The sequence below is a fragment of the Rhagoletis zephyria genome, unplaced genomic scaffold (genome assembly GCF_001687245.7).
Source record: "Rhagoletis zephyria isolate East Lansing unplaced genomic scaffold, Rhagoletis_zephyria_1.1 Rzeph_scaffold_00414, whole genome shotgun sequence".
NCBI lineage: Eukaryota > Metazoa > Arthropoda > Insecta > Diptera > Tephritidae > Rhagoletis > Rhagoletis zephyria.
The window spans coordinates 257,250-276,188 of NW_016157498.1; the positions used below are offsets into that span (position 1 = coordinate 257,250).

Genomic DNA, 18,939 nt, shown 5'->3' on the forward strand with positions numbered 1-18,939 from the left:
TTTTTTCTTTAATTCTTTGGAAAATATCATGCCAGCAAGTAATGCAGAGAAATTTAATTTTTTCCCGTTCGACTAACAAATTGAAAAATAATTTTTATTTAAGAATTATTTAATTACAACAACTAAAGTCAAATATGATATACGTTTGAATGTATACATACAAACATACATACATACATTTTCGACACTCAAAAACGTATAAATGAATTTTATTTTCGTAGTGCACTTTCGTTCAACATTAAAGTCTGATATAAATTGTAAAATTTGCGAAAGTAAGCAAGCAAATTAAGTCCCGTCTCAAGCAAGCGGTTCATTTATAAGTAAGTACTTAAATTTACATTTACATTCAAATCTTTGTATTTACATTTTACACACTACATACATACATATATATATATATATAGATATATATATGTGCTTTGAATTAAAGGCAACAATTTACGATGAAAAACATTATATTATACAAATACTTAATAATAATAAACAATATAATAATAATAAAATAAACGAAAGTCATTAAAAGTAACTCATGAAGTATTTTCATTTCAGCTAATACTTGTTTACAAACATTTGCCAACAAGAATTTATGCAGGAAAAATTAAAAAAAAAAACATACATACATATGTAATTAATTTTCATTCTTTACTACCGAAAATTTACAAAACAAAACGCAAGAAAGCCTCCAGTTTGCATTCAATTCTATAGAAAAATAATAATTTTGTATAACTGCATACTAAGTTTTAATTAAAAAGTTACACACAAACACACACATACACATAAGTATTCATATTATACACATGTATTTGTGAAAGTATGATGAAATTGCAAAAAAAAAAGAAGAAAGAAATGGTCATGAAGAGTAAGCAAAAATATGATTAATGTAATGTAAAGGTAATGGGAAATACTATGATAAATGGAAGTACTCACTTACTAGCAGTAATGGATGCAGAATTCAATAAAATTGTTGCTAATAATAATAAAAAAAACATGTTTTTAACTTCACTTTGGGTGCGAGAGTTCCATAGGTTATATTATAGTGCCACTCCGCGCAAGGGCGTGGCTAGAAAAGGGGCAGGTGGCAGGTGCCACTCCTACCCGTACAGCTTACTAGGGGACTTCGAGTTTAAACAATTGAAAAGGTATAAGTTCGGGCCATTACAAATTTCATACTTTCTGCACTTCTAGCATAAAATATATTTGAAAGTGATTAGCCGAACTTTAATGGATACACCATCTACATTGTTGTGTGGCTAGAATTTTTGCCCACTGTGCGGTGCTCATTTTTAAAAATTTTATTTTTGATGCAGAAATGTATCTACATGCTCTAGGGACATTTCTACATCAAAAAGCATACTTTGAAAAAAGAAAAATTACATTATAGGATTGGATGCTTTCCTCGAGTTCAAGCATTTTCGATAATATCTTCGATGAAGCGTTTACCGTGATAAACTTCATAAGTAATAGGTGGGCGGTGCCACGCCCGTTTTTCAAATATCTACAATAATGTTATTTATTGTTAGAAGATTGTTGTAAGTATTAACTTGTGGTAAATTAGCGTCCTTCTTCTTTTCTTCTTCTTCTTATTTGGCGCCTAAGCGATTTTGGCTGAGTTCAACAACTGTGCCATCTGACGCCAATTGGAAAAGCGACGTCCTTCTCCACTTGGTCTTTCCATCGCAATGGGGGCTCCCTTTTCCTCTGCTACCACCCACCAACGGGTCCGAGTTGAATACTTTCAGAGCTGGAGCGTCGGTGTCCATTCGAACCACATCGCCAAGCCATCGGAGCCGCTGTAGCCTATGAACATGTCTTTATGAAGCTCATACAGCTCATCATTCGATCGTCTGCTGTACTCGCCGTCATTAATGCGTACACGCCCGTACATCGTCCGCAAAATCTTTCTCTCGAATACTCGTAGAGCCGCCTCATCGGTTGTTGTCATTGTCTATGCTTCTGCGCCATATATCAAGCACAAGCATGACGAGTGACTTATAGAGTGTGGTTTTCGTACGTCGAGAGAGGACTTTACTCCTGAATTGCCTACTCAGACCAAAGTAGTACTTGTTGGCAAGAGTGATTCTGCGTTGGATTTCGATCAGAGTTTTCGTATTTCTGAAATTTACCGTTGTATGGAAATGGGCGTAGATTTAGTCTGTTAAAAAAAAACATCGGTATATTGATGTTTTGTAACAAGAGCAATAACTTTACCGAGTACATATATACATGTATCTAACAAACCCTTTTTAAGAGCGGTCCTATTGCTCCTTTTCTACTTTATACAAATTTCTTTCTACATATATTTTTTAATAACTTAAATAAAGTTCTGCATCTAACAGGTTCTACATCGATGTATATAAAATAATAGCGAAGTAATTTTTATGAACCAGTTTATTTCTATCAGAGAGATTTTGCTTAACTTTAAGTTTTTTACTGAAACTGAAAAGGGGCAGAACATGAGTGAAACAACGGAATAGATTTAAAGTCAAGTGGAGTAGAAGAGTAGATTTAAATTTCACTTCTTTGATCGGAGTGGAGTCCGAATACTGGTAGGGAAAGTATTTTTTAATTTTAACGCTAATGAACCACAGATGGCGCGAAAACACAGGGTTGTATAAGACTTTTGCTTTTTTTTTGAGTTGAAAAAAAAAAATTCAAGTCAAGCAGTAGATTTCAAAATTTTTCAAAAACCCGAGTAAATCTTGTCTTCGCGACACTTCTTCTAAACCAGTGCTACGCAGCCAGTAGCTATGTATGATATTAGTGCGTATGTATTTTGCCTGGCACTGTTCTAACCCGAGAAGGAATTGCTTCTTGAGCATAGAATGCGACAACAGTACTCGTCCGGTTGCTTACTGGATTGCGGTTGTCTGGCAAGCCAAAACTGCGTCCAATGTGTTCTACTAGTCCCCGGTGACCAAACTTGTTTAAGGATTTTGTTGTGGGTCTTTACCTGATTGACAGTTGCGGTTGTTTACGCGGAGACGGCGAGAAAGAGCCGTCAGCACTGTTTTGCCATCGGCTTGGATGCCTAATTGAAGCTTGACCTTCTTCGGTCAGGTGATGAAAACGGTAAGCCTGCCATTGCGAGATGCCAATATCGAGCAATCCTAAGCGTAGTAAATCAGTGAAACTCTCTCTGGTTGCTGAAGAGGCTATGAGATGAAGAAATTAGGCAGTAGTGGGGAGAGGATACCACACTATGGGACACCTATTTAATTCTTCTTGGCCTTGAAGTTTAACTCGTAGCGGGGCCAGGTTCCAACTGAAGTACGGAAGTTAGTTAGGCAATTATCAACAAAGTACAGAAACTCAACAAGGCTCTCAAGTTGCGTACGGGTAGCACTTGGGGAAAGGACAAAGAGACGTTGTTGTCAACACGCAAGGAAGTTGGTCGTCCGGTTCTAAACTATGCTGCGCTTATTTGGTTGCCGTAGAGTAATTGCCATAATGCAGCGCTCCGGACTGATGCCGCCAGAACACCACCATCATATTGAGGTATCTATGGTCCCAGTTAGGGAGTACAACCTAATGCTTAGCGACCAGTCCCTGCAGCAAGTCTTAGATCAAATAACCATTGGACACGAAGGCTTACAGATAAGCCATTACAGGCATTCATAGAGAGTCTGTCATCACCTTCAGGGGTCTCGCCCATGAATGTTGTTTAGATACTGCAGTCGCCTGAACAAGTATCTATCCAGGCTCGATATCGGCATACCAAACATATGTCCGGCTTTCGGATTTTCCCCCACGAGACCAACCACCTCTTCACCTGCCCACTTAAACCTACTCAGCTAACACTCCCCTCCTTCTGATGTGACCCCGTCGAAACAATACGTTTCCTAGGCCTACAGTTAGTGATAGCAACAATTGATGGACAAACCGATTTACGCGGATACAACCAAAAAGACCTACCTTTCTTGATTGATTTCCCCGAGTTTTAGTAGACGGACTAATCTCCGAGACTTTCAAATGTCAAGAATGATGGATGCGACATGGATTAAAATGAGGCCCAGGTATCGCGCAGGTTCTTTTAAGTACCCAACCCGCCTAAGTACCTCAAAAAGCTGACATTTTTCGTGAGGTACTTAAGCGGGTTTCACTGTACATAGATGTACTCACCGACGAGACGTTATTGTACAGTGTGCTGCTCTCGTTTCTTGGATCGTTCTCTGGAGTGCGTTGTAATTGGATTGTACAGTTTCGTACGCTTTGGGTGGCTGGACGCGATACGGAAGGCAAGATACAAGTACTGTTGCCTACCATAGCCTTGTTTAGCAAGGATTCGTTATGTGCTTGCTTGTACTGGCGCGTTGCGCGGAGCCTATGAAGGGAGAGGGTGACATGTGGCGTGAGCAACATATGTACCTTGTGGTGCACGCACTCTGTAACATCCATCGTTTCCAAAAGTGTAATCTAAGTGAAATAGAAATTGGAGAGCGGAATCTGAAATATGTAGCTGAAATAGGTCTCTGATCCGAAATATGGTACTATGCACGCCCGTAGCGGAAGGAGGCATGGCAACAATAGGTAGGATTCGCATTTCTTAACAGGGTTAGGTCGCCGGACCAACACACACTGTTCTGGTAAATTTCGACTAATTGCGATGCGTAGGACCGGCTGTTGTAGGTATGTTTTGGGCATCTTCGCACCTTTGCCAAGTTTAATAACGAATTTCGACAAGGCATTGAAATCATAGCGGAAAAAGCATAAAGACTGTTATTCTTGGTAAAAGTTCGGCATAATGTAATTTGTCCTTGTGGAAAGTATATACGTACATACATATACGTATATTTTAAGGGCAAATAATACCTGTACAACTGGGGCCCTGTACACATATTGCATTGTAAATGTTAATACTATTTACTATTGTACTTAGTTTATTTTTGTGCTTTGTTATTTTTGAAGTTATTGAATTAAGTTCTTTTTCGATTTTTGTAAATCAAAAAGAAAATATTTCAGAATTTTTCGTTTTGGCTGAAAGCATTTAATATTATTTATTCGAAATACACGTATATAAAAATACTTTAAATAATTTAAATTTTTAATCACACCACACATACATACGTGTTTGTATGCACATATATACATACATACATAAAACGAATTGCACAAAATTCCCAAAATAAATCCAAATAAATTGACAAGCCCACGCCATCGATCAAACATGGCAGCACTATGTGAGGAGTTATTGCTAACTGGGCAGCACTGTTTGGCAGGCAGAGAACGTGAATATACAGCTGTTTTCCTTTTTTCCACCAAAGATTCCACTGATAGCGAGATTATAAGCTTCGACATACTTATGTATGTATTCCTTTTTAATCTGTTTTCCAAAAAGTTGTTCTAAATATTAATTAAACGAACTGATTTATCCGATAAATTTTACTTTTCTATTGCAAATTTATACCAACAGATGTCACCGCCAACCGATGCGCTGAATAGCTTACGTGACTCCGCATTTGACATTAGCCAAAATTTGACAGCAACTGCATCGTAAAAAATTTTTAAGCGGACTTTTTTTGTTTTCGCAAAATTTACTTAGAAAATAAAGTTAAGGATACGCCATGAATTCGGCAACGAAAGTGAGTAAAATTGCAAATTTCACAATAATTCCCAGCGTTGGTGGTCGCCTTTGGCAAAAATTTAATGGCGTCTAATTATTTTGTGCCACAATTTGCTGGACAAGCTTCCTTTTGGTTGACTTTCGGCGCGCGTATTTTGTTCATCAGTTGATCAAGAAACATGTTCGTTTGTTGCCGGGGTGTGCAGAGGTGTTTTCGGACGGACATTATTTCGGTTTTTGTTTTGAAGTGTGCTTCTAAACAAATGACCCTCGACGCCGCACCTCAACGCTGGGCATCCAATTGTGGGTCGATTATATTGGTTGGAGTATTAATATTGGATAATATCTTGCAGGTTGGCGAAATATTTACGGCCGCTGGACAAGCGTTTAGTCGTTTGGGTGATTTAACAATGCAACTGCATCCAAATGCGGAATCGCCATCGGGGTAAGTAGGTTTTAAACAAAATAAATTGGACAAAATTGCTTGTAAAAGTTGATAAGTTGCGAAAACCTGGAAAGGAAGTAATGTCAATTGCTTGATATTGAATTGGAAAGATGTTTGCATATAAATTGTTGTTCAGAGAAAAGATAGTTGCAATATATGTATGCACATAAATAAAAATCGAATAAAAATAGAGTAGTTAAAAAAAGGCACCAATAGAAATGAAAAGCATATTTGGAATATGTATTACAAATAAAGATTCAGTAACTATTTTCCAATTAATATTAATGTTAAGGTTATATTTCGCTTAGTGTTGCCAATTTTTGCTATTGAAAGTTTTATAATATTAAAGAATATGCCCAGAACTTACCGCACCTCCATAGCTAACACAAATTTCGTGATCCATCCTTTCTAAACGATTTTATATGCACATAGCATAGCTAACCGTTGCTTTCATACATCCATTTGAACCAGTTGTAATAATTGTATATTTTTTTGAAATGTGCCTCGTTTGAAGGCGGTGTGCGATATATGCAAAAATCCGTTCAGCACAGATCCATTCAGCACATTTGTTATCCAAAAAAATTGTCAGATGGAATTATGGTACTCGAGTACCATATGTGAGGATCCTCATTGTGGTTTTTCTTGTGTTGAAGCTCAACTAAGCGTTAAGGGTGAGGTTTGTTTGCTGACCCAACTAAGAATAACCCAACAGTTCTCTATTGGATTCACACCTGGCTAGTTCCTATTTGTTTTCTTTGCATTCAAATATTCCGTTACATGTTTTGAACAAACAGAATACAAGGGCTTCTATAAGTGTTCCTATGTTCTATGGCATAGCACAATCTTGAAAAATGGGACTTACAGTTGACTAGCCAAATAAAACAGAATATAACGGGTATCCACATACACCATTATGTTATTACTATATCCAGAAGTGTTTAAATTTCTGTTGATGGATGCAAATTTACTGATACCAAAGCATAAAATACTAACTTAATCCATAGGGCTTGATGAAAACTTGTATTAAAATTAATGCGAATATGTATATATTCACCATCAACTAACTTAAGTATCTCCATTATGAATGTATGTGCACATTCCTTACCCTCCAAAAGCTCTTCTGGACTTTCTGTAGTCTTTAGGATCAAAAAAGGGGTTTTGTGATCAGTGATGGATGGGTATAAAAGACCATCTAGGTCTCAGTACATACCTCTTTTCAATATCTATCTATGTTTCACTAATTTGCGAAGAATTCTTAATTAATACCACATCTTAATTTGGCCTTTTAAGCCCAATAACGTTAGATTACTTTGATTACAATATTATGATTTATTGTTGTAGCGTCTTCATCTTTTTACTCGGGGAGTAATCTAAGCAGGCTTTTGCCATGTGCTCAAGACTGTGGCACCAACCGGAACGGAGTCGTGTTACGATCCATTTGCTCACTCTGTACAGTTCAGCTTACTAATTTTATATGGACTGCGGTCGACCTCTCCTAGAACGATGTTGTCCTTAAGGGTTCTAATACACGTTTTGACTTCATTTTTGATTAGGTTGTTGATTACCGTTTTTACTTGAAGATTTAGTTCCTTGTGCGTAATTTATTGCAAGTGGCGGAGGCATGCCATGAATTTTGGATGTTTGGGCCCGTTGTCATGATCGTGCATTCTGTATAGCTACCCAGTATGACTCGTCATGAGATGGGTTTGGCCATGTCGCAATTCCAACACTTGATTAGTTGTGGCTATTTTTTTTTATCAAAAGTCTAGCGGGTTATACATATAACCAGCACCATTTACATCTACAAATCAAACCTCATAGAAAAGTTATAAAAATTCACAAAATTTACCAATTGCACCCAAGAATTTAAAACTTTTTATTCAGAATTTTTAGAAAAATTTTAGGAAAGCCGTTGTGCATTTTGTTCCATATAAAGTATGCTCGGTCTTACTTCACTTTTTTTTCTATAAGCGAGTGCAATTTGGAAGACACTCTTTCAGTATTTGAGTGTATTTCTGCGTTATACAAAAATTTGAACGAAATTTTAGAAAAATTTAACACATGCTTTTAAAAGCTTGCTTTAATTAATATTTTGTGCTTATAACTCATTTTGTAACATTCGTTTTGTTCTCTCGCTATATTCCATGTCCATCTGTCATTGCCAACTTTAACGCTACGCGGACTTTTTATGTTCCCTTTGTCACTTCTATCGCGCAGAAAATGGACCGATGAGGAGATAAATATGCTACATTCATCAATAATACGTTTCTCAGATGATTTGAATAAAATTAGCTTAAGCATTAAAAATCGGACTGTGTAAGTTTGAAAAATCTTTTTTTTTTTGCCTTAGCCTTGTTGCCGTAAGGATGTAGCGAGAGGACATTTTATTATAAAAAGGATAATGTTTTTAATTGTTTCTTCTATTCGACAGCTCTCAAATACGACAAGCGCTTAAGAAGAAAGCTTTCGAAGATGCAGGAATACCTGCGAAGCAGGTGCCTGTACAGCAAGTGCAACATGTCATCCAAGCCGTGCAACAAGTGCCCACACAACAGACACACGTCGTCAAGCAGCAAACAATACAATTGAATGCAATGCATCAACAACAACAGCAGCACGACACTGCTAATGTTATAGTACAGCAACAACCGCAGTTAGTAACCACACAGCAACAGCAGCAGCAAACGCACTCAACAACACCGCAAACAGTGCATATACAACACGTGCAACGTATATTGCCGGTGCAAACAACACGAGTGTCACAGCATCATCAGCAGCAACAACAGCAACAACATACACAACCAACACTTACCGCGCCGCAGTCGTTGCAAACATCACCAAAACAGATTATCATACAGCAAACCAGCGCCGCAACACAAATCATACAACAACCACATACGACCACAGTAACGTTGCAGCAATTTCAACAAATGCAACAGCAGAAAGCATTGCTAGCTGCTTCGGCGGCACCTACAGTGGCTACGGTCACCGAAAACGTCGTCTTACAAACGGCATCACAGCCGGTGGTGCAGTCGGCGCAGCCGCAGCCGCAACCACAGCCGCAGCCGCAGCCGCAGCCGCAGCAGCAGCAAACAACGACTCAACAAGCTTTAGTGGTGGCCAGCAGCGCTGCTTCCATAACAGCTGTTGCGCCAACCACAGTGATGGTCCCTGCCGCCACGGGGGTAGCGCAGTCGGGGTCAAGTGGGGTGGCAGTAACGACTACTGCACCGCAAACCACTACGTCTATAACTCTGAAATCTGGTCCAGATGTAATGATGACGTTGAATCGTATCAACACACAGGAGCATGAGGAAGAGGGTCTGCCAGCTGATGTGGTCAAATTGGACTTTGCGAGCGAAGAAGTAACCGGATGAAGTCTGGAGAATGCGGCGGTCGGTGATGGTGGTGCAGGCGGCAGCAGCGGCAATGGCGATAACGTGGAATGTGTAACGGTCGAGGATGACGAATATTATTTTTTCAATTCAAAGAATTAAATAGATTTAGTAGAAAATATTGAGTTTATCACAAGTAACAAAGTGGTTTGAAAATTGCGTTTTTAATTTTGTAAAGACAATTTAAGTGAAAATAGAATTTATGTAGAAAGGCGGCAAAATACATATTAAGCAGATATGGAAGGTGGTAGGTTGTGCTGCAACTGCTTGCCAAAACTTGATTGTAATTTTTGGATTTGGAATATTGGCACATACAATTTGATAAGATTTTATATAACACTTAAGTTTCTCGTTCTGAAATTCGCCTAGTACATAATACCCGATATACATAAAATACATTTAACATTTTGCATGAACTTGCGCCGTCAGAGGACATTTGAACAAAAAAATTCTAAAAGTCACATGCTGTGCCAATAAAAGAAAACTATATTATCTAGATAACATTGCACTTTAGTTAAATTAATTATTTGCACATTTATTCTCATTTTTCTCGACACTTTACTATAAGCACCTTCGAGTATTGTTTTCATTTCCGTTTTTTTTTTATCTTTCTTTGGCAACGGCAATTATGTACAAAATGATTGAGTCAAATAAGCTTAAAGAAGGGAGAGTTCTAATATATGTACGCTCTAATGTATGTAAAAATTGATGGAAGTTAATAAATACAAAAATAACGTAAATATTGGCATTGTTGAAGGTACTACATTTTAAGCTACTTTACTTAAAATAAATTCATTAATTTTGTATAAAACAAACAATGCAACATCAATATCGATTAAGTTTAAATAAAACGAAATTAAATGAATTGATTTTTCGAGTTTAGGTTATTAGGCCATATGAAGAGAAACCAATTAATTGCTTGTTTTAAATTTCAGACCTTTTACTCGATTTATTCACATAAATTTAAGTGAACGGAATGAAATTTTCAGAAAAAGCAATTACTTTTTATTTATACGGCCCTTGATTTGCCGATTTGCAAGGATGAATAATGGTTAAACGATATCTGTCGGTGTTTTAACCAGGGTTCGGATTTGCCTCATTTTGGCCCCTCGCTCGCTCGTTAGTTTGCTCTGAGTTAGCGCAACTCACGAGGAACACGCGAGGCTGTTTGCAAATGAGCACTTGTTAGGTACGAGCGCACGCGATGAGTAGCCAGCGAGCGAGTAAGCAAACGAGGGCGGCGCAAGAGTAGAGCGGCAAGCAAACGAGGGCCTCATTAGCTCTGCCCTCGCGAGAGGGGCGTTGCGAGCGAGGCACTCATTTGCAGCAGCAGACGAGCGAGGCGAGTAAACGAGCGAGGGAAATGAGGCAAGCAGATTAGACAGGCAAACGGGTTGTTTGGTCAGCAAAAATGTATGGGATAAAAATTGCATCAACTAAGAACTTAGAGCAAACGATTGTATGCACACATGTAGATATGTATATACATACATATATACACATATGTATGTATTTATTTATGTATATATTTTCATGCACAGAAGAATAGATGCGTGCTATTTTTGCCAGTTTTATCTACTAGGTAGGCTCATATGTGCATACATATATATTACTATGTACTTATACGCACGTATTATTCGCAAATAACAATTTGCAAAATGGTAAAATTTGCCGTATAAACGCTGAGTTAACTTTTTATTTGCAAATAACTAAATCACGCAAATAAGTATTGATTAGTGCTACTATTTGCAAATAAGCGCAAGACGCCGCCATTCTTAGGTTTATTTTCTTTTNTTCCCACATTTTTATGCACAAAAATGCATGTGTTGTATAGTGCACTCGGAGCGCTCGCTCCTCGCTCACTCGTCTTACCTAGCAGAGCGAGTATGCAGACAGCTACTCGCCTCGTACTGCGAGCGAGGCAACACACAACAGCCTCGCTCGTTTAATAGGAGCGCGAGGAAACAAGCAGCGCTCGCTCGTTTGGCGAGCGAGGCAAACTTCTCGTGCCTCGCCTCATTGCTGCTACGAGTACGAGCTGCGAGCGCCTCGTTGTCTGCGAGGAATTGAGGAGGAGTTTGCTCGCTCGCTCGCTCGAACTCCGAGTTTTTGCCCACCCTGGTTTTAACATTCCACGGAATTCAACGCACTAATATCACAGTAAAAATGCTTTGGATAAGATTTTCAGAGTGGCGAAATACCAAAATAACGATTGTTGCCTGTATAACAGGAATCATGTTGGTTTGTTATTTGAAAATTTATTATTTTTATTTTTTAATACAGTTTGTTTCTTCAGACCCAGGAAACCGAAGTAGCAGATCTCAGCATGCCTAGTATCACACATGTCACTAATTAACCACCACATCACCAAAATATCATCAAGCCAGCGCAGCCTTAATTCGAAAATGCGTAAGTAATATACAGTTGTGCTAAACTAATTAAGCCAAAGAATTTTTATCAGTTTTGGCTATTTTTCCTTTGGTTATGCAATGTTCGTTATTTTTTTTATATGTACATATGGGTCATTCCATACAATATTTACACCTCAATCCTTTTTTGGGGTGAAATATATTTTTTACATTCTTTATCGAAAAAAAGAAGACGCCTATTATTTTATTTCGTCATAATATTCGAAAATCTTTACATTCTTTATCGAAAAAAAGAAGACACCTATTATTTTATTTCGTCATAATATTCGAAAATCTCGAAAAAAAATCCGAAATTTTCAACTCACGGAGTGGTATCTTTTTTCAATTGTTTGCAGTTAATAAATTATTTGTCGGAGAAAATCAGTTGAGGTATCAAAATGTGCGTAATTACATCGGCTTTCCAAATCAACAAATTTTCGTAAACATTTTGAGCATTTTAATTACATTTCGTATAAATATTTTGAGTATGCTGTTTTGTAGCCCATACAATTTCGGTATAATAAAGTGCAAGTCTGAAGTAGCTGGGACTTACCGCTGACAAGTCGATTTATACGGTTTTTGTTAAAAAATATGCTATATTTTTACAACCAAATAATTAAAATTAAAAATATTAAAATGAATGGGACAAAGAGTACATTCACGTATGTCATAATCCGAAAAATGTGTTTTTACGTGACGAGTAGTACGATATCGTATGTGACGACTCGGGCCCTTGTTTTAAACGCCTAAAATACGGCCAGTGTTGCCAGATATTTTTCCCAAAAAAATTAGATTTTCAGAAAAAACTTTTCGATCCCAAACTATGTAACCTTAAAAACCAACGAGTGTTCAAAAAAAGTAAGTTTTTTTTAAGCCGTAAAAATGATACTTAACTAAACAAATAGACTTGGAACATTCTGATCACATTTTATTTTAATTAAATTCAAGTTCATTATTTTTCGTTAATTGCTTTGCTAATTTTTTTTGAGCATTTGATTCGATACCTTAAATTTAGTTGTTCCTTAGGATTTTTTTGAAAGAAATATTTAGTTCGCAAAATACCAGAGTGCTGGAATTTCTTGTTTATTTCTTGTTGTATTCAAATTGATTTGGGAAAATGTACTTTTCACATTTGCTATGGCGACTGGAATGTAAAAGCTGAAACCGTTTATTTGAAAAAAGGAAACACTGCTCCTTTATCGTTTAACTTTATCTTACAAAAAAAGCCGAAAAGTAATTGTGATTTATTCGTTCAAATTGGAAATTTCGAAAGAGATTGCAATTTGTCCTGGGCGGTAATTCAAACAACTGTAAGCTTGTCTAACAAACTGTGTAGAAGTTATGTATATAGGATTCTATGGGATTACTATACAGATCTGGAATACCTAAGACCCCCTTAAGACCAAAGCTCGCTGTTACAAGGATCCGATGTCAAATCAGACAGACTCAATACTTTCCCTGTGAGTACCTGGCCCTGGTCCAAGAATGAAGCTAAAGACACTTGGTCAACGCTTCTTGCAGGGCGGCTCAAAGCGCATTCGCTTCGCTTTGTACGCCAAATAAGAAAACAAGATTTATGAACTTGGGCCGGCAATTTGACTTCTTAAGGAGCTGTCTTCTTAAGGAGCGTGTCAAATTTTAAGAAAATTAAAGCCCTTTTTCACCGTTAAATATAAGTATGCATATGTTTTATTAAAAAAAAATTTACTAATATAATGCAAAGTGTGCTATATTCTATTGTACAACAAATCAGTACTATTTGGTAGTCTTCTTAATATTATATTTTGTGTCAGATTGAAGCGTTTAAAAAAAAAAAACGTTTTTGTTGTGTTTGAAGAAAATGACCAAGGATTTTTTCCAGTTTAAAGTTTCCAGCAAAAACCCGTTCTTATTCCAGATATCCTTTTTCAACGCCTAACAACAATACCTTTTTCAGTCAAACAATAAGGGCCGTTTACACATGTCCCTTATAAGTCTCTTTTTTTAACAAACTTCTACCAATTAAAATTGAATTTCTTTGGTGTTTAGCTGTCGTGTGTTTTTCTTTTAATGAAACCCTAAAATTAACAAACGGTTACATTACATAAGGAATTAAACGCATACGCAATTAATACACGAGTCCATTTGGTATTAATGATATTCGTAGTAGTAGCGATATGGATCCGAATATTGGCTGATACCACCGGCAGCTGTCGGCTGATTGGTTTTACTCACCGGGCGTATTACATAGGTGCTGCGGCTGTTTGGAAAAAAAATTGACAAAATAAGGAAATTAGTGCAAATAACTAAATTAATTTTTTTTTTTAATTTAAATGCTCTTCGTTCGCACATTTTTCTTGGCCTAATTCTATCGCCCTTCACTCTTAACTCACCGATTGTGATCGCCCGCATGCACCTGAAAGCTTGACTCTTCCTGATGGTCATGTGAGAATAGCTTCTTCAGCGCTATAATACCGGCAATCGTCAGCGCCACTTTGCTAATTACCAACGCCTTGGTGGCGATCGCCGCTAGCGCCTTCAAACCAATGGGACCCGCTATACCCATGGCAGTGAGCAGCGCCGCAATCACATATTTAATATGACCGCCACCCTTATCCTTCTTCTTCTTATGCCCATGATCGTCATCATCATCGTCGCCGTGTCCACGCCCCTGACTCATATCGATCTTTAGCGCATGCGTGCGTGTTAGTTTATCGATTTTAGCGAGTAGCGCACGATCGACCGGACTCAGTGTGGTAAGCGTGCGTGCATCTGTTAGCGAGTTCATGATGCTCTCCTTTTCGGTGCTATTTTGCTTTTCCAGCACCAGACCATCCACTATTTTAATGGAATCCTGTTCGAGTGCGCGTGAGAGTGCATGTAACGCCTTCTGCTTAAGGCAACCGATAAAGTCATTCTTCTCTTGACAATCTTCGTAGACGCGACGCGCAATCATAAATTCAGGACCAAACCAGCTGGAGGACATGGCTGTGCCTGTGGTGGCTGCCCGGCCTGTGCGCTTTGTAATGCGCGTGGAGGAGTGTTGCTGGTGTTTGCTGGAGTGCGCTATTAGCTGACGGTGCTGGTGCTGATGCTGATGCTGATGGTGACGCTGGTGTGCTAGGTGGCGGTGATGGCGTGCTGCTATTATATCGAGCATTAAACTGATCATGATGGCAATGAGCAGCCACTCGATTGTGTTGCTGAGCCGCATGCTGCGTGTGTGTGTGTGCAATCCTTTATATAAGTAGACGAGATGAGCTGCTTTCTTGGCACACTTGCGTCCTTTGTGTGCCTGCGGGTCTGTAAATCCTTTTACGGCAGCTCAGCTCAATGTTTCAGCGCTACGTGGAATTCTAAATGCAACTGCAGTCAACTTTCTGCACGCGTCTTGCTTTTATAAATTGCGTTTTGATGTTTTGTTGATGGCTTGGCCATTCGGGGGCATTCGCTTGTGAAGAGTTGGCGTGTCTGCATGCTATTTACTAAGCAGCGCTTGGATTCTGCGCAGGCAATGCTGTTGCGGCTAGAGCCAACATGGAAAGCCAACACACTTTAAGATCGCCCTCATCTCACTAATCATTGGCTCGATTAATTGCAATAAGCGTACATAGCTTTGGCAGTATGCAGTTCTTCAGCTGCAGCAGCAGCTTGGGGCTGCTCTATGTGTGGCATGTGTGCATGTATTGGTGTGCATTTTCAAATTCGCTGACATGTTTTTGTTATTCAACGGTGCAGACAAACACATTTTGTTTTCTTCGATGCAATTCATTAAAATTTTATAAAAAGCGCACAGAAAGAAATGTAAAATAATGTTCGCGAATAAATAGAAATTAAAACATTGGTAATGTATTGCTTTTTTATGTGATTTCCACAATCGTCTCACTTGAGTTGCTTCCACTTTTTCTTTGGCACTTTGAGATCTCATAAAATGATCTTATGGATTTATGGCTATAAACTCGTATGTATGTATGTATGTATAAGTACTTATGTAAATATACAAAAGCTTGAAAAATGTTAGTCTTCGCAGCATATTTTTTCAATAAATACAAGTTAGTTGAACTCAATTAATTAGCCATAAATCTTTGATTTATTGTGCTCGATGTCGGAGCCGCAGAGAGCAGTCAAATAAAAAGTAGACCACTTTCGACAATTTTCGACAGCTGTAATTAGAGACCGTAAGGCCGGAGCTACACACAGAAAGTGATCAGAGGAGAGCACTGGGATGGCGCTGGTTAGAACTATTACCGCACGACTATTGAGTTTTTGTCATTTTCTTATTCAGATGTGGCCTTAATGATTTTGGGATCTCACAATCATCCCATATCGATCCGTCTCGTGAAACGTTTATTTATATCTTAGAGCCATACCTCGTTATCTCATCAGATGTCTCGTTTCCTTCTATGTATACTGCTAAGTCCGGGAACCAAGCAAATAGTCAACGCGGCATGACAATCAGGGCTATCTCAAAATCCATTGTAGGGCGATCCCCAGATCCCCATGTCCTCCTCATTGCTTTTCCAATTTTGTTTGGAGTCTCGAATAGCTCGCGCCTGAAAGTGTCGTTTTGACCCTTACTTCAAGAAACCCCGTAAAAAATAAATTTGGAAGGTAGTAATAGGATTGATATATTCCAGAATATTATTCTTCGGATAATTTTACTAGGGTCTTCTCAGGCAAAAACTTCCTGCCACCAACGTTAAAGTCTCTATAAAACTAAAACAAAAAAACTATGCTATTTTAAAAAATTTGTGGTAAAAAAACAAATTTTTTTTGTTGTTTTTTATTTTAATTTTTAGGGTTTTTTACGTTTGTGGCATGAAGGTTTTGCCTGAGAAGACCCCCACTAAAATTTTCCGAAGAATAATTTTCTAGAATATATCAATCCTCCATCGAAATTCCGAAATGTGCTTTTTTCGGGGTTTCTTTAAGTAAGGGTCAAAACGACCCTTTCATGCGGGAGCTAATGGATTAAAATGTTCTACGAAAATATTTTTCATGAAATTATACTATATATGTCTGAAAATTAAATTTCGCTTAGACATTTATTTTAACCATTTTTCCACTGTTTTGAAAATTACTTACGCCGGGACATGAAAACGTTAGAAGACCATAAAATAAAAATACGAGCTAACTTTTGCAAATCCATCGAGTGTTTTATTACTGCATGTGCATACTTTCAGAAAATATCAGCAAAGTCCGGGCTGGTTTGAATGGTCATAAAATTGTCGCACAGTGATATTTATTATTCCTATTAAAAAAACTCGATATCTTTCAGATGATCACCGACCGTGTGCAACTTTTTAGCTATAAGATTTTTTTACGCGTAAACTTAAGGTTTACTGAGACATTTATTGTATAGCCCGTTTTAATTACGACTAGGTTACATGATGTACATGGCAACTAGCAACCTTAAGAAAGTGATTCTATCGCCTAGTTATGATCGACTATTTTAAAGCCCGTATCAAGAAGAGGTTGCAAGTTGTCACAGGAACTCCTATTCTTTTCTTATCAGTCGAAAGGATCCGATGGTGCCCTCGTGTTCAAATGAGACTGGTTTGAAAATTTTCCAAAAAGAACTAGATAGTGATGAAGCCTTCCCTGTTGGAAATACGGGAAACACCCTGCAGAAATTAGAAAGCATACGCTCGAGGCTAACAGGGTGCTCTTGATGGAATATTACACCTTAAATTTTATCATTCAACTTTGGTTCACAGAACTTAGAACCCCCGGGGTTGGCGCTATTCCACGCAGCCCTTTAAAACAGTACAGAAACACTGATGCCATTAGTATCTAATCGCGTCTCAATTTTTGGTTCCAGTATATTTTCTTTGCCACGATCTTGCTCACATTCTCAGAGCTGCTAAAAAGCGAAAGCGGTCGACGGAAACTGAGTATTAGACACCCCTGCCTCCCGGTGAACACGATTACTGTCATTAATAGCAATTCTGCAACTTGTAAGAACCTCTGCATGAGATCCTCTGACGTTAAGTGCCTGGTCGTTAACGTACTTAGAAAGAAACCAGCTACAAATACTTTTTCATAAAGCACTTCTCTATGGAATTAACCATCGTATGCCAGAAAAATTTTAACGATCTGATCTTCCTTTGGGTAAAAGGTGAAAATATACTCCACATAAGGGGCGAACGTTTTGTAGATCTGCATCAGGTCTGCACGGGCTGGTTAAAGCGCGTGTGAGGATGCAACACAGGTCTTGAGAAATAAATTTTGAACTTTTAAGCAACTCGAAAGCTCTGGACGCAATCGCAGCTAAGCGCACAGTGGAAGGCATGCTTTTAAAACACGCGTCCTATTCACTGAGAAACCTAACAAATCAGGAAATGCCAGTCTCAATACTGCCAATATTCTGTGGCTTATTTAATTGTACGAGCTTCTTTCAGAATAGGTATCAGAGTTGAATGCTATTTTGCACATTTAGTTCACTAACCCAGTGGGTGAAATCGAATTAAACACAGTTATAATTTTGTTTTCATACCGAGTTGCGATATTTACCAATAATTAATTGAGGTTTTTATGCACATACATATGTACATAAGTATACTATATGTTTGTTACATACCCACATACGTAACATCACAGTAGAGTGTTTGGATCGCGCTGGCTGCATTTGTATTAAATTTCTTCGTGCATTGAGCTTGAAGTTATCGCGTGCGCTTTGACGCATGCGCATAAATAGCGAATGCAGAAATTTCTAATGCTTGTAAACTTAATTGCTTTTAGCGGAGGGGGCTTGTTTGCTATTCATCGTGTAGTTCATAAGTGTATTTAGAAAAATATTTCATTACCAAAAGCGTTAAAGACACCTTCAACGCAATGCTAGTTGAACAAAAGCAAATGTTAGAGACTTGTTATAGTTTACAATGTAACTAATAAACAAACTAAGCACTGAAGTGTTAAGTGAATAAAATTATTAATTATGGGAATTGACGGGTGCGATATAACCCTGTCAAGAAATGTTTTAAGTAATGTATAAATATGCGGACTTAAAGTAGGTACCTTGACCACCTCTATCTCCATCTCCAACTCTTTCTCCATCTCTATATCTCCATCTCTATATCTCCATCTCTATATCTCTATCTCTGTAACTCTATCTCTATCTCTATCTCTATCTCTATCTCTATCTCTATCTCT

The 18,939-nt window shown here is 38.0% G+C and overlaps 2 protein-coding genes across 3 annotated transcripts; one reads left to right on the forward strand and one right to left on the reverse strand.

Moving 5' to 3' along the window:
- Window positions 1–5,349: 5,349 nt before the first annotated feature.
- LOC108359581 (putative uncharacterized protein DDB_G0271606) lies at window positions 5,350–10,269 on the forward strand. 2 transcript variants are annotated; one of them, XM_017611505.1, is made up of 4 exons: window positions 5,352–5,579; window positions 5,914–6,005; window positions 8,223–8,321; window positions 8,437–10,269. In XM_017611505.1, exons 1-4 carry the CDS (start codon window positions 5,562–5,564, stop codon window positions 9,380–9,382), a joined length of 1,155 nt encoding a protein of 384 aa, XP_017466994.1. In that variant the 5' UTR covers window positions 5,352–5,561; the 3' UTR covers window positions 9,383–10,269. The 2 variants fall into 2 exon arrangements, with proteins under 2 accessions (XP_017466995.1, XP_017466994.1); XM_017611506.1 differs by lacking the exon at window positions 8,223–8,321 and having other exon boundaries at window positions 5,350–5,579.
- A 3,606-nt stretch (window positions 10,270–13,875) lies between these two features.
- Osi21 (Osiris 21) lies at window positions 13,876–15,001 on the reverse strand. Its single transcript, XM_017611507.1, has 2 exons — window positions 14,181–15,001; window positions 13,876–14,047 (listed from the first exon to the last, which is right to left on the reverse strand). The coding sequence occupies exons 1-2, from the start codon at window positions 14,999–15,001 to the stop codon at window positions 13,939–13,941; spliced, it is 930 nt and encodes a 309-aa protein (XP_017466996.1). The 3' UTR covers window positions 13,876–13,938.
- Between the last annotated feature and the right edge of the window lie 3,938 nt (window positions 15,002–18,939).